The sequence below is a fragment of the Lissotriton helveticus genome, chromosome 9 (genome assembly GCF_964261635.1).
Source record: "Lissotriton helveticus chromosome 9, aLisHel1.1, whole genome shotgun sequence".
NCBI lineage: Eukaryota > Metazoa > Chordata > Amphibia > Caudata > Salamandridae > Lissotriton > Lissotriton helveticus.
Window position 1 is genome coordinate 1,291,216,291 of NC_136070.1, and position 13,080 is coordinate 1,291,229,370.

General features: G+C 44.4%; 1 protein-coding gene across 1 annotated transcript in view; it reads left to right on the plus strand.

Annotated features, from left to right (window-relative positions):
• Positions 1–5,989, plus strand: part of LOC144782519 (zinc finger protein 212-like) — a 128,951-nt gene extending 122,962 nt beyond the window's left edge. The window contains exon 8 of the mRNA XM_078661925.1: positions 4,292–5,989. Within this exon, the coding sequence (XP_078518051.1) occupies positions 4,292–4,974 (683 nt within the window). The 3' untranslated portion in view covers positions 4,975–5,989. The remainder of the gene's footprint in view (positions 1–4,291) is intronic.
• Positions 5,990–13,080: the final 7,091 nt, after the last annotated feature.

The following is a 13,080-nucleotide window of genomic DNA, read 5'->3' on the forward strand; positions in this document are numbered from 1 at the left end:
TATTATCGCAAGACTTACTGTTATTACAACATGGTCAGTCACAATTGCGTTCTATTGTACAGCTTGGCTGGACGTTACAAAATCTGCGTTCAGGCTATGTGCCTTGGCGTTTAATCAACACAACGTCACTATTCCAAATCTTTAACCTTACTGATAGACAAATCGGTATGGCGCAAAAGGGTGCTGATTATACAATCTTGAGCATTGAAAAACTAGAAAGATTACCAATGACAATGTCAGAACGACCTGTCAGTGAATGGATAATCCACGGAATCATAAATATTCCAATCTCAACCTTCAGGTTTCAATACTGCCAAAAATATATACAGGCTGGCATGTACGAGAAATTGGGGAAGGGGTACCTTAAAACAACTTGGAACCTGCCCTATTCACATGCATGTGTCAGTAATAAAGGATAGAAAGTGTTTCTTAGTGGCAACAATTGTGCTATGTCACTAAGCGGCACGCTTCTGTGTAACGGAATTAGTTTGCATGGAGCCTGTGAAGGGAATTCGTACAACCTTTCATGTCACCAGCAAGGCACACCTGCAACTGAAATAGAACCATTCTTTCAAAGACTCTATAATGGGAGTTACATTCTTATTGTAGACCGCAGATGTGTTAGTCTTATGCCCGGGACTCCTTATCTAGTCACTACGACTGCGAAGGTCAAGTGCTGTGGACGTTCTTTGTTCCCCAGCTCCTTTCCAGACAGGGAGGCAAGGGCATGGCCCAATTTGAAAATTACTTCTATTCGAATAGATACTTTAAGCAGAATGAAAACAGTGCTTCTTCAGACGCCTACAAGGCTCACGTCATCAAAAGAAATGTATGATCTACAAGTCGCAAGGACGACTGCAGAGATACATACATTATTATCAACTAATTCCCCCGTACACTTCGCGGAAATCCTGAGCGAAATCTTAAATATTTCTGATACCACTGGGGTCTCAAAGGTATTTAAGACAGTATTTTCGATGGCATTAACACCATTCAAAGCCATACTGGGTATTTTTCCAGATTTCGTCCATTCGATTTTTGGCGGACTTCCCCTGATCCTGGGACTAATTGCAGGAATCCTATTCTTAGTCCTTATTTTTCGTTATGGCAACCCATGTCACAGATCAAACTCTCGCGACAATGGAAGATACAATCCTAGCCATTGGATACCGGGACCGGATATCAAAAATCCTGGGACTCTCCCGGCTTAGAGACCTGAACATGACTTGGTTTCTATCATTTCGACCAATGTGGCAAAGGTGTGTTTTACCTGTATTGAGGTGTCTGCTATGCGGAGAAGAATGCGTGTTAGACACCTGTCTGACGCTACAATCGGATGCGCCAGTGGATGCAGATACATTGTTGGTTCCTACCAAGGTTCACGCTTTGTGCTGCCCTCAAAGGCTGCCAATCCTGATGACGGCATTCGTGGAATCTTCACCACTACGATTGAAGAGTAGTGAAGTTCAAGATGAAAGCAGCATCGATCAGGTACGACCTTCTGTCAGCAATGCAAATCAGAATGTCAATGGAGACAATCATGCGCACGAATGCATGGTTACACCTATTTCCGACTTAGTGGAACTTTCCCATGAAGCTGTTGACAGTTTTTTCGAAAGCCTTAATGATATGATGTTCTCTCCAGAACAGAAATAGAGACTTTTGAGCAAGCTCGCACACGGCGTTCCCTGAATTCGGCCTTCAACTTTAAAAATAAAGTCACATGAACAATTTTTCCCACCAGTTCACGGACAACAATTTTTTAGCAGCCCCAAATTATTTTTTACAACATTTTCGGGACACTTATCTTCTGCTTAAAGTAAGAAACTATTCCTAGAGAACTAAGATTTCTATTTTTAGATACTTTATAAATTTTAGTTGCCCGCTGGTATGTTCACAAATATTTTATTATGTGATGAAATGGTCTCGAACTTTCTTTCTGTATAGCCATATTAAGAGCCATTTCATGTGTATTTCTCATATACCAAATAAGCAATAATGTCTACAAATGCGTGTTTACTTTAGCGTTTAATTCATAGCTTAAGTGCATACAATATATATGACTGCAATTTTTCAGTATATTTGAAAATTTCAAAATGCATTTATGTATTTTGGGGTGGTAAGGTATACACTATACTCTATAGTATGTTATACTATGCATAGATTAGTAAATATGACCATAGTTAGCGTGGAGTGGGTGTCATGTATTCCTATAGGTTCTGAATCGATCCCCCTATTCCTGACCCTATTCTGGTTAAACTAACTATCAAGTTAACTAACAGTCAGCCCATGAGGCAAGAAAAGCCCCCATGATGCAGATACCGTTATCTGACGCAGTCACACTACGGCACAGGAACGTGTTATCTGATTAGGTCATAACGCTTGAGATCTAATTAGACAAGCGACATTCCTCCAGCCCCTGATAAGGCATACGACGTTCTCATAACAAATCAAACCTATGACAACCTGGAAAATCCGTGCGGCCATTGTTTTGATTTCACAGAGAACTTCAGTACAAGAATGTGCTAACGAGCAAGTCGTATGACATCTTTATTGACGTATCTATGTCCATCCTTACGTCAATCTCGGCACCTTAAAGGTATAAATATTGCCGATCTTGCCCTATGCAAACACACGCGTGGTGACGAGACGGAGCAGCCATACTTGCCGAAGCCCAGAAGCAGAGCAGACCCCGCTGGCAGCAGCCCCGCCTTCCTGACGCGCTGAGAGACGCGCTGCTTTCTCCTGCCGAGAATCCAGCACCGGCGTTTTCGGGCAGCCCTCGCAGGCAGCCTGGAATATCGAGAGCAGAGAAAGAGATACCATTCCTCATTCATCCTAACTTCCAGGTACAGAACTGAATAACCCCTCACAGAGAATTCTTTAGTTATTCACTTGGCAAAAACAAACTTAACTTAAACTGTAACTTTCTATTCCCGCCCACGCATTAGACTTAGGTCAGGTACACGGGGTAGGCGTATTTAGAAACGCCAGTTGAGTACGTTTAGTCAAATGTATATGTGTATGTAAATATATTTTAATCATTTTAAACATCATATGGCTCAGAAACCATATCAATGTTTTTACAGTATTATTTTATACTATTGCTTTTAATGTATGCACTTTACTTAACTATAAGTATCGCAATAATATCGATCCATTTCTCTTGTACGAGAAAAGAGACTGATCAATAAATAACACCTTTTTATTGAACACGCCCGTCTCTTCCTTTTCTCTACAATCTGATGAGACTAAGAATGCACGTACTGACTGAGTAAAATAATTGCCTTGTGCTCACACGACTCTGGAGATACACTCTTGATTAGGGGAGAGCAAAGTTGTCATGTTCTATGGTTGTCAGAAACTAAATCCCTTCTTGTCTAATCAGGGGAGTTAATTCTTTCCTGAACATTCGAGAAAGTTTCTAGCGAACTCTGAGCTACGCTGGCAAACCCAAAACTTAAGTCTAGTATCGACAGTAGTAGACCTAGTTAACGTCTGGCCTAGGCCTTTACTGCTGTAGGTATTATTCCAATGCGCAGAGCCTATTGGGAAGATAGGAACTACACTACAACATCACACCCCACCTGAGAGACCTGCACTGTCTCCCGGTCAACAAGTGGATAACCTTCAAGCTCCTCACCCACGCACACAAGGCATTTCACAACACCGGACCAACGTACCTCAACAGACGACTCAGCTTCTACACCCCCACCCGCCCAGCTCCGCTCCGCCGACCTCGCCCTAGTTCCCCGCTTCCATAGAGCAACCTCAGGCGGCAGATCTTTCTCCCACCTCGCCGCCAAGACCTGGAACACCCTCCCCATCCACCTATGGCAGACCCAAGACCTGCTGACCTTCATAAAACTCCTCAAAGCCTGGCTTTTCGAGCAGTAGCAGCATTCCCCACCCCAGCGCCTTGAGACCCTCACGGGTGAGTAGTGCGCTTTACAAATTATATGATTGATTGATTGATTGATTCACGCAGGAGGTGTGCTTTCACTCCTCACTGATGCAGAATTTCTAAGTTCCGAGTTCATTGTTTTGTATCTCACTGAACTGTAAAGAGATCCTGGTCCCGCCATTGGCGGGGATCTGGATCCCTGCAATTGTTGCTTGCAGCGCTCTGACTCCTATTACGAGGTAGAGTGGCGCAATATAGAAATGTGAAATAAATGACTTTCAGCGAATGGCTTTATTTCAAGTCATGGCATAAACCATGGTCAATATGTTTTTTCTTAACTTGAGTGTTTCCTGTGAATAGCTACTAATATATGTCTTAATTTTACAGAAAATGAAGACTTAAGCACAGAAAGAAGTGGAGGTGAATACTTAAACTGTATTAATACAACAGCACCATTGAAAGCTTCATACAGAACAGGTGAACATGGTATTATTAGGGACCCTGAACTGAGAACAACCTCTGAAAGGCAACCCTGGTCTGGAATCAGTTGGGGCCTTGAACAGTTAAACAATACTTACTGTGAAAGGGCGGTCGGCAGTCAGACATACTTTGGTGTACGCTCGTCATCAATATCTGGAGAATGCACGAACACTGATATTCCTGTGAGAAGTGAAATGCCTTGTACAGGACAGCAAAGTGGCCATCTGAACGAGACATCGTATACATGTACTGAATGTGGGAAAGGCTTCAACAAGTCGAATCTTAAAACACACATGAGGACACATACCGGAGAGAAGCCGTACCAGTGCCTCGAATGTATGAAATGCTTCAGTATTAAAAGCTCTCTCGATCGGCATCAGAGAACACATACGGGTGATCGACCGTATCAGTGCAGCGAATGTTATAAAACCTTCAATACAAAGTACAATCTAACAATGCATTACAGGCTCCATACTGGAGAGAGGCCGTTTCGCTGCACGGATTGTGACCAAACTTTCCATCGAAAAGACCATCTTATTCTGCACCGGAGAACACACATGAAAGGCAGTATGCTTGTGGGAAACATATGAAAGGTATGCTCTGTAAACACCAGCCTATGCGTATAATTAAGGGGTGTGTGAAAGGAAATGGTATTTTGCTTCTTGCAACGTTAATTACAATTACCTAAACCCCATTCTGATGGAACTCCATTGGCTTCGCGTTCCGTTCTCACAGCAACTTCAAAATCTGCGGCATCGTTTACAAAGCCATCATGACTACTATCCCTGCCTGCTGAAAAGGTCCCCTTCGCTGGCGGGTCTCAGCACACCTGCAGCCTGGGCACCATCAGACTAGAAACTAAGAAGTGCTGCCTTTGAAACCTGGGGCCGAGGTTTGAATCCTTGCCTCCGTGAAAGACCGAACATCGGCTGATTCTTGGAATGTTGTTGGAAGACATTTATATGAAGCTTGTGATTGGGCAGTGGAAGGAGGCAGGACCAGGGTTGCAATGGGATAGAAAAAAGCCTGGTCAGCAAAATAAAAGTGGCCCGCAATAGTGAATTCAATAGCTAAAAAAGTGGCCTATATTATCAAATTTGGCATGTTCGGAACCTGTAAAGACATGCATGCTGTGCAGGTGTTTTGCAAGGTATGGGTGACTGCAGGCATTTGTGCTTGCTGCAGGCAGTGTTTGTGGTAATATCAGGGAACCAACAGTAAAAACTGGCCCAGCAGAACATAAAACAGGCCCATTAACAGCTAAAAAAACAGGCCAACACACTGACCGGTCAGCCCAGCCCTTCGGGCACTGCCTGATAGCCCAGTCCGACCCAGGTTAGGACTCTTGGTAAAGTGTTGCTAGAGGAGTGGGGGTGGGCAGGGCACCAGTTTAGGGAGTGGAAGGGAAGTAAGAAGGACAGGAAGTGTTCTGTGCTTGGAGGCTTGTGGGACAGCTGGTATCCCAAAGTATTGTTGGGTTGGGAACATAGGGCCGGCTCATCAGGTATGGAGGTGTGTGGGGGGGGGTGTAAATTATTGTATGGATTTGTTAAAATCAATTACATTGTAACTGTAATAAATATCATAAAACATGAACTCAATAAATATACAAGTTCATCTGTGTCACTGTTAAAGTTGTGACTTAGGTTAGCGTTAACGTTAAAATAAAGAGAAATAAGGATGAATACAATTTATAAAACTACATTGGTATAGATAAATAACTGCTTACTATGATAAACAATTTAATTAGGCAACCAATAGAGCTATTAAATATTCCTTTACTGCTTTATTGTTTACTGTCCTGAAGCAAAGATGCAGAAATTGTTTAGATAATCTAGCAAATTTCCATCTGAAAAGGCATCCATCGAAAACAAGGTGGGATCCGCCTACTGCATTCAAGCTGGAAGATAAAAGTATTGTTAACTATTCAGGAGGGTAGGGTGGAATCATCTTCACCTCCGTGTCTTTAATAGAATCCAAACCTCCTGTAATGTTAGTGGGGACGATTTACATTCTATTACAAGACCGGAGGCTCAATTATGACAAGTTTAAAGCTGTGCAATAGCATTAGAAGAAATATTATCAATTTTAAATTTTTTTTTGCAGAGTTTTATATACCGCGTACTAGACCCGAACCGAATCGGGTATCAGAGCGCTTTACATAGCCATTCTTTTTAAATCTACTTTCTCCTGCACAATAAAACCTTTATCAGTGTCTACAGATCCTTTCGAAGCGCTCTATTTTTGTATTACGCACACTCCGGTGAGCTCCTTTTCCGGCATATTACTCTATAGACCCCCTGGGTCTAGAGTTAATTTCTGCCCAGAACTTTTTAGAATTTTAGAACCTTACTTTGGTAGGTCTCATTTTACCATTTTGGGCGACATCAATTTCCATTTAGAGGATTCTGCATCAAAAGACACCTCCTCTCTGCTTAATTCCTTGGAGGCATGTGATTTTGTCCAACATGTTCTTCACCCGACCCACCAGGCGGGGCACATCCTTGACGGGATTTTCTCCAACGATTCTAGACTAGAAGTCGGTCTACCGGTACCAATTACATGGTCTGACCATCTAGCAGTCCCGCTGTCCCTAGACATTCCCTGTCCTGAGGTTACGGCCGATACTGGTAAAAAACAATTTAAAAGGAGCTTCAAAAATTTCACTAAGGAGGCACTTGCACCTTTTGTCTGCAACATCAGTATTTCAACTAAACAGAAGGTTGATGACTCGGTTCAAGATTTAACTGATGCCATTATCAAAGCTGCTGATGAGCTAGCTCCCCCCTCCTTGAAATCTGCAGCTAGACAGAAGCCATCCGCCCCTTGGTTCTCTGCCGATCTGAGGTTGCTCAGACAAAAATGTAGACAGAAGGAACGTGGTTGGCGTAAATCTTGGGATTCAAAAGATAGAGAAGGTTACAAGAGTCTACTACGGGAGTATAGAAAGCGTATCATTAAGGAAAAACAGGACTATTTTTCCAATTTAACCTGTTCGTTAACATCCTCCAGAGAGCTTTTTAAAATTGTAGACTCCCTTTGCTCTCTTCAGGTTCCTGATCCAGTAGTTGCTTCCCAGGAGCTATGTGATGACATATCGAACTTTTTCTATAAAAAGATAGACGATATTTACATAGCCCTAAAGACGCAGAGGAATTTACTCAGTTTGGAGGATTCCGTACAAATCACACGTCTGGAGGCTTGGAATGTAGACTCCCCTCAGTCCCTTGAACACTTCCCGGCTCTTACGCTAGAAGATCTCAATAGCCTGCTGGATAAAACCAAATCTTCATCTCCCCTTGATCCATTGCCCCTCAAGGTACTTAAAAACTGCAGAGAGATCATTCTCCCCCCGATGCTTGAGGTAATGAATGGAGCCTTGGAACAGGGCATTTTTCCATCACTTTGGAAGAGAGCCATCGTAAAGCCGCTTCTGAAAAAGACCACCTTAGACCCGGGAGTGCTGAAAAATTTTAGACCCATCTCTCTGCTGCCGGCCCCTGCTAAGATGTTGGAGACCCACCTGAATTTCCATCTCTCGAACTTCCTCGATGCCTCCGGCTTCTTGGATGGGTCCCAACATGGCTTTAGAAAGCTACATAGCACGGAGTCTGCCTTGACAAAAGTCATGGATAACATCCGCAGAAAAGTAGATTTGGGTCTCTCCACCGTACTGGTGCTGCTTGATCTTTCTGCAGCTTTCGACACCCTGTCTCCCCTGACCTTAACATCTAGGTTAAGGGAGGCAGGGGTAGTCGGACCAGCGCTCAGTCTCCTGAGCTCCTTTTTACAACATCGAGAGCAACGTGTCATGCTAGGTGAATACCTCTCCCCTGCCAAGTCTTTGCAATGTGGGGTGCCACAGGGGTCGGCATTGAGTCCGACCCTGTTCAACATCTACGTGGCCCCCCTTGCAAGACTTGTAAGATCTCAGGGGATGGAGGTAGTGTCGTATGCGGACGACACGCAGATCATGGTATCCCTGACCCACTCTGTCAGAGAAACTGCTTCTAACTTTAGGGCCTGCTTGCAACTTGTTGCAGAGTGGATGGTCTCCAACTCCCTAAAGTTGAACGGGGACAAGACAGAGGTCCTGGTCTTTGGCAAGGACCAGGACATATGGTCAGATGACTGGTGGCCCCCTTCTTTAGGCAGCTGCCCTATACCTACCAAATCTGCTAGAAACCTAGGTGTCATCTTTGACACCCAGCTCTCCATGGAGCTACAGGTGAATAGAACGGTGGCGACCTGTTGGGGTGTCATCAAGACCCTGAAAAGGATTGTGCACTATTTGTCCCCACAGGCGCGGAAACAGGTGGTGATTGCCCTTGTTGGCTCAAGGCTCGATTACTGTAACTCAGTGTACGCCGGGGCCAACAAGGGCTTGCTCCAGCGTCTACAGGTCATACAGAACGCTGCAGCGCGGTTTGCTCTCGCTTTGCCCTGGTTGTCATCTATGACCTTAGCGAGGAAGAACCTCCACTGGCTCCCCATTCCGTCAAGGATCACTTTCAAACTTCTTTGCCTCACATATAAGGCTTTAACTGCAGGCTCGGCTGATGCCCTTGGTTCATTACTTACCAGATATGTTCCGAGCAGATGTTTACGATCCAGCGAGCAACACCAACTGGTAATCCCCAGAGCCAAGAAGGCCAGATGGGGGTCCAAAGCTTTTTCCATACTGGCACCTCTGATGTGGAATTCACTCCCCCTTGAAATCAAACGACTTCCCTCCCTTGATCTCTTTAGGAAGTCAGTGAAAACTTGGCTCTTTATTAAGGCATACCAGTAGGCTCTGTTTCTGTCTGCTAACAGCTTTACATTTTGGTGTAGGCGCCTTGACGCCCACTGGGCATAGCTGCGCGTTACAAATAAAATTTCATTCATTCATTCACATAGCACCAGTTACGTTACATGAGGACACACATTCATTTTAGGCACGGGGAGATTAAGTGATTTGCCCAGAATCACAGGAGGTTTTGGCATCATTACCGAGACTCGAACCGGGTTCCCCAGGTCCGAGGTCGAGCGCCCTAGCCGTTAGGCCAACTCCTCTCCCCTGGTTGAATTTGGTTTAAAATAGAATGTTCGGTAAGGGGACTCTCTCGGTGGATTTGCTGCTTTAACCCCTCTCATGCTCATGACGAGCTGAGCTCTTCATAACGGCTGCAACACTCACACCCCGGGCTAATTCCCCCGCTGTGCTGAACGTTCTCAAGAAACAGGTGTGACCATGACGAGCTCAGCTCGTCATGAGCACAGCGCCACCGTGCTGCATGATGAGCTGAGCTCGTCACGAGCACTGTGGCAATGCGCGCGCCCCCCCGCCTCCCCCCAGCACAGCGGGGGAAATAGCCCTGCAGGGAAGGGGTTAAAGATATCTTCCAGGCGGCTGCTGAAATAAAGGCTTTCGAGGCCACAGCTCCTCTGACTGAATGGGCGCCAAGCAACGGTAATGTCTATGCCCACCTCTGCCATGATCCCTCTAACCCACCTGGTCCAAGTAGAAGGAGACACGGAGAGTAAGGTTTCTTGTAAGATATCAGCAGTCGGGATACTGCTGAAGGGCGAAAAGCAGGAGTCCAGGATTCATAACAGCGAAGGTGAGAGACCACACATAACTTCTTGCAAACTTAGAACAGAACACATCTCTTTTCTGATTACTTTGATCTCCAGAGGAAGAAAGTGAGCTGTATTTTTAGAATCTATCAAGAAACCTAAGAACTGAATTGTCTGAGACAGAATTAGAAATGATTTATTTTTATTTATTATAAACCCTAGATTCTGGAGAAGATATACTGCCCACACTGTCTGTGTTTGTAGTCATTTCCTGGAGTTGGCCGTTATTAATATATCGTCGAGGTATATAATTAATCGTACTCCTTGAAGATTTAACAATTCTACAAATGGCTTCAGGGAGTTTGGAGACACAGTTGGGGGCTGTAGACAGGCCAAAAGGTAATGAGAGGAATTGAAACTTGTGGCCTTGCCAAATGAAAATGAATTGTAGGTAACAAGAATTTAAATGATGAATGGGAATGGATAAATCAGCATGAATGAATGAATGAAAGAGTTTTTGTATAGCGCAACGTTCACTCCAAGGAGCATCTTGGCGCTCAGTGGACAGAATAGGGGCGTCTGGCGGTGTTTAACAGAGGAAGGGGTGACGGAGAGAGAGATATTGTAAATTAGAGATGGCGCTAGGTGGTCTGGGGTGGCAAAGATCCATGTTTTGAGGAGCTTCCTGAATGTGAGTTCCGTATGAGTGTGCCTCAGCTGAGTGGGTAGGGCGTTCCAGCCTGTTGTCCCCAGTACAGCCATAGTCTTCCCACCCCGAGTTTTCAGTTTGAATTTGGGGACAGTTAGCAGGTTCTCTGATGTGGACCGCAAAGTCCGTATGGTGTTATAGGGCTTGACTTTGGATCTTAAATATTCTGGTCCAGTTTCACTTATGGCTTTGTAAGTAATGGTCAAGATTTTAAAGAGAATCCTTTTGTGAACTGGTAGCCAGTGAAGTGCTTGGAGTGCCGCAGCTGAGGGAGAGTTCTGAGGAGCTCGAGTACCAATCTAGCCGCAGAATTCTGGACCACCTGCGGTCTTTTCACACCGTTTTTTTGCGTAAAGACTGTTGCAGTAGTCCAAAAGAGATAAGATTAGTGCCACTGCAACAGTCTTCCTGGCAGGCAGCGAGTGTGGTACAAAACATTTTCGGAGGGTTTTTATGGTTTGAAAACACATGCCTGCGATGGGAAGTGCTTGATTGTGAAAAGATAGTGTGGGGTCGAATTTTATTCCTAATTTTTGGCAGTGTCGACTGTAGTGGGTGGGGCATCAGAGTCAGAGGGCCACCATTGGGTAGGTCTAAAAACATTGGACTTTCCAAACAGCATAATTTCTATTTTGGAGCTATTACATATGAGGTGATGTAGTTTCATCCAGTTTATTACTGCAGTGAGACAGTGGTGGAACTTCTCTTCCACCGCTCCGGAGTTTTTGTCCAGGGTGAGGATCAGTTGGGTGTCCTTGAGATCTGTTATGATCACCCAATCGTTCTGCTGATGAGAGTCTCTTAGGCAATGTATCCCCTCCATCTTGAAATGCCTGTAAAAAACAAAACTGTTCAGGGATCTGAGGTTTATTACTGGTCGAAACCCTTCGTCTGCTTTCTTTACTAGGAAAAGATTGCTGTGGAACCCCTGGTAGTGGATGGACTTCTTGAATTGCTTCCTTGGATAACAAATCTGGGGGCATATTACCAACAACTAGCGATAATTTTTGTCTCTAACTTGTTTAGAGACAAAATTTATCGCCGCACATCGGCGATTTTTATCGCAGATAAACCTTGCTATTAGCAAGGTTTATCGCAAATGCGATAAAAAACGGCCGCAATGCATGAATATCGCTGAAAAGTCAGCGATATTCATGCATTATCGAGCAAATGCTCTTAGCCATGTTATCCACCTCCCATTGGATAACATGGTGAAGAACTGCTCAGGGCAGGTGTTAGCTTTTGGAGATATTCGCGCTTAGCGCGAATATCTCCAAAAGTTGGTAATAGGAGATAGCGATGTTAGCGACTGTTTCCAGTCGCTAACATCTTGGCACGCCCACTTTGCATGTCATTAGTGATAAATATCACTGACATGCAAAGCGGGGCCCAAGATGGTCGCTATCTCCTATTAGCTGTCACTAACTGGTGTTAGCGACAGCTTGGTAATAGGGAGATAATTTTATCTCCGCTTTCTTGGCTTTTAAAGCCAAAAAAGCGGAGATAAACCCCTTGATAATATACCCCCTGGAACCTCGTGAGATATTAGATCGGTTTCTTGGGAACAGAAGTTCATTGGAGAAGGAGATACCAGTTGGATTGGAGTGGAATAAAATTCTATCCGATACCCCTGAGTTGTTTGTAAAACCCACTGGTCTGAAGTAATGTGTCTCCAGTTGTTGAGAAAGAGAGAAAGTCTGCCACTCATCCTTCTTGGGGAAAAAAGATTTAAAACAACATGACCTACCTGTATTTGCACTAGATCTTACTCTACCCGTTGGAAACTGCCTCTGTAGTTGTTTCATTTTTTGCGGATAGAACAGAGCCTGTCCTGGTTTTACACCTAATCCAGGTGTGAGCCAACCTCTGTGAGCATAAAAGGATGGTTTGTATAAGCTCTGTTAAAAAAAAACGAAGGAGCGAGCTCTTTCTCTGTGAAAAACACTAGAGGTAAAGACCTTGAGATTTTGTTGGGCCTTGACCACAGAGGTGAAGGTTTGTAGAAGGCAGATCTATCCTTGACAAAGTGATCACCAAAGAGATGACCTTCAGCTTCAGAACCAAGTGCCCTCTGTGCCCTGTCTGCCAGCTTAGGGTCTATTCTCATAAGGATAGTTTTCCTCCTCTCCGCTGATAGAGCCGCATTAGCTTTTCCCAAAAGACAGATAGCCCGTTGGCTCCAACCTGTGAGAATAGGCAAATTGACAGGAGTGCCTGTAAGCGCAGCATCTTCCGATATTTCTAAAATTTGAGTCAAAGGACCCAGGATATCTAATAATTTATCCTGCCAACGTCTAAGCCCTTTATCAATCCCTTTTTGGAATCTTTACCTCTTTGAGAAAGGAAGGCGACCATAGCTGGGTCAATGTCTGGAGTAGATGCCAATTTATGTGTGAGAATAGGTCTGGGGCGCTCTGTATGCGGTTTA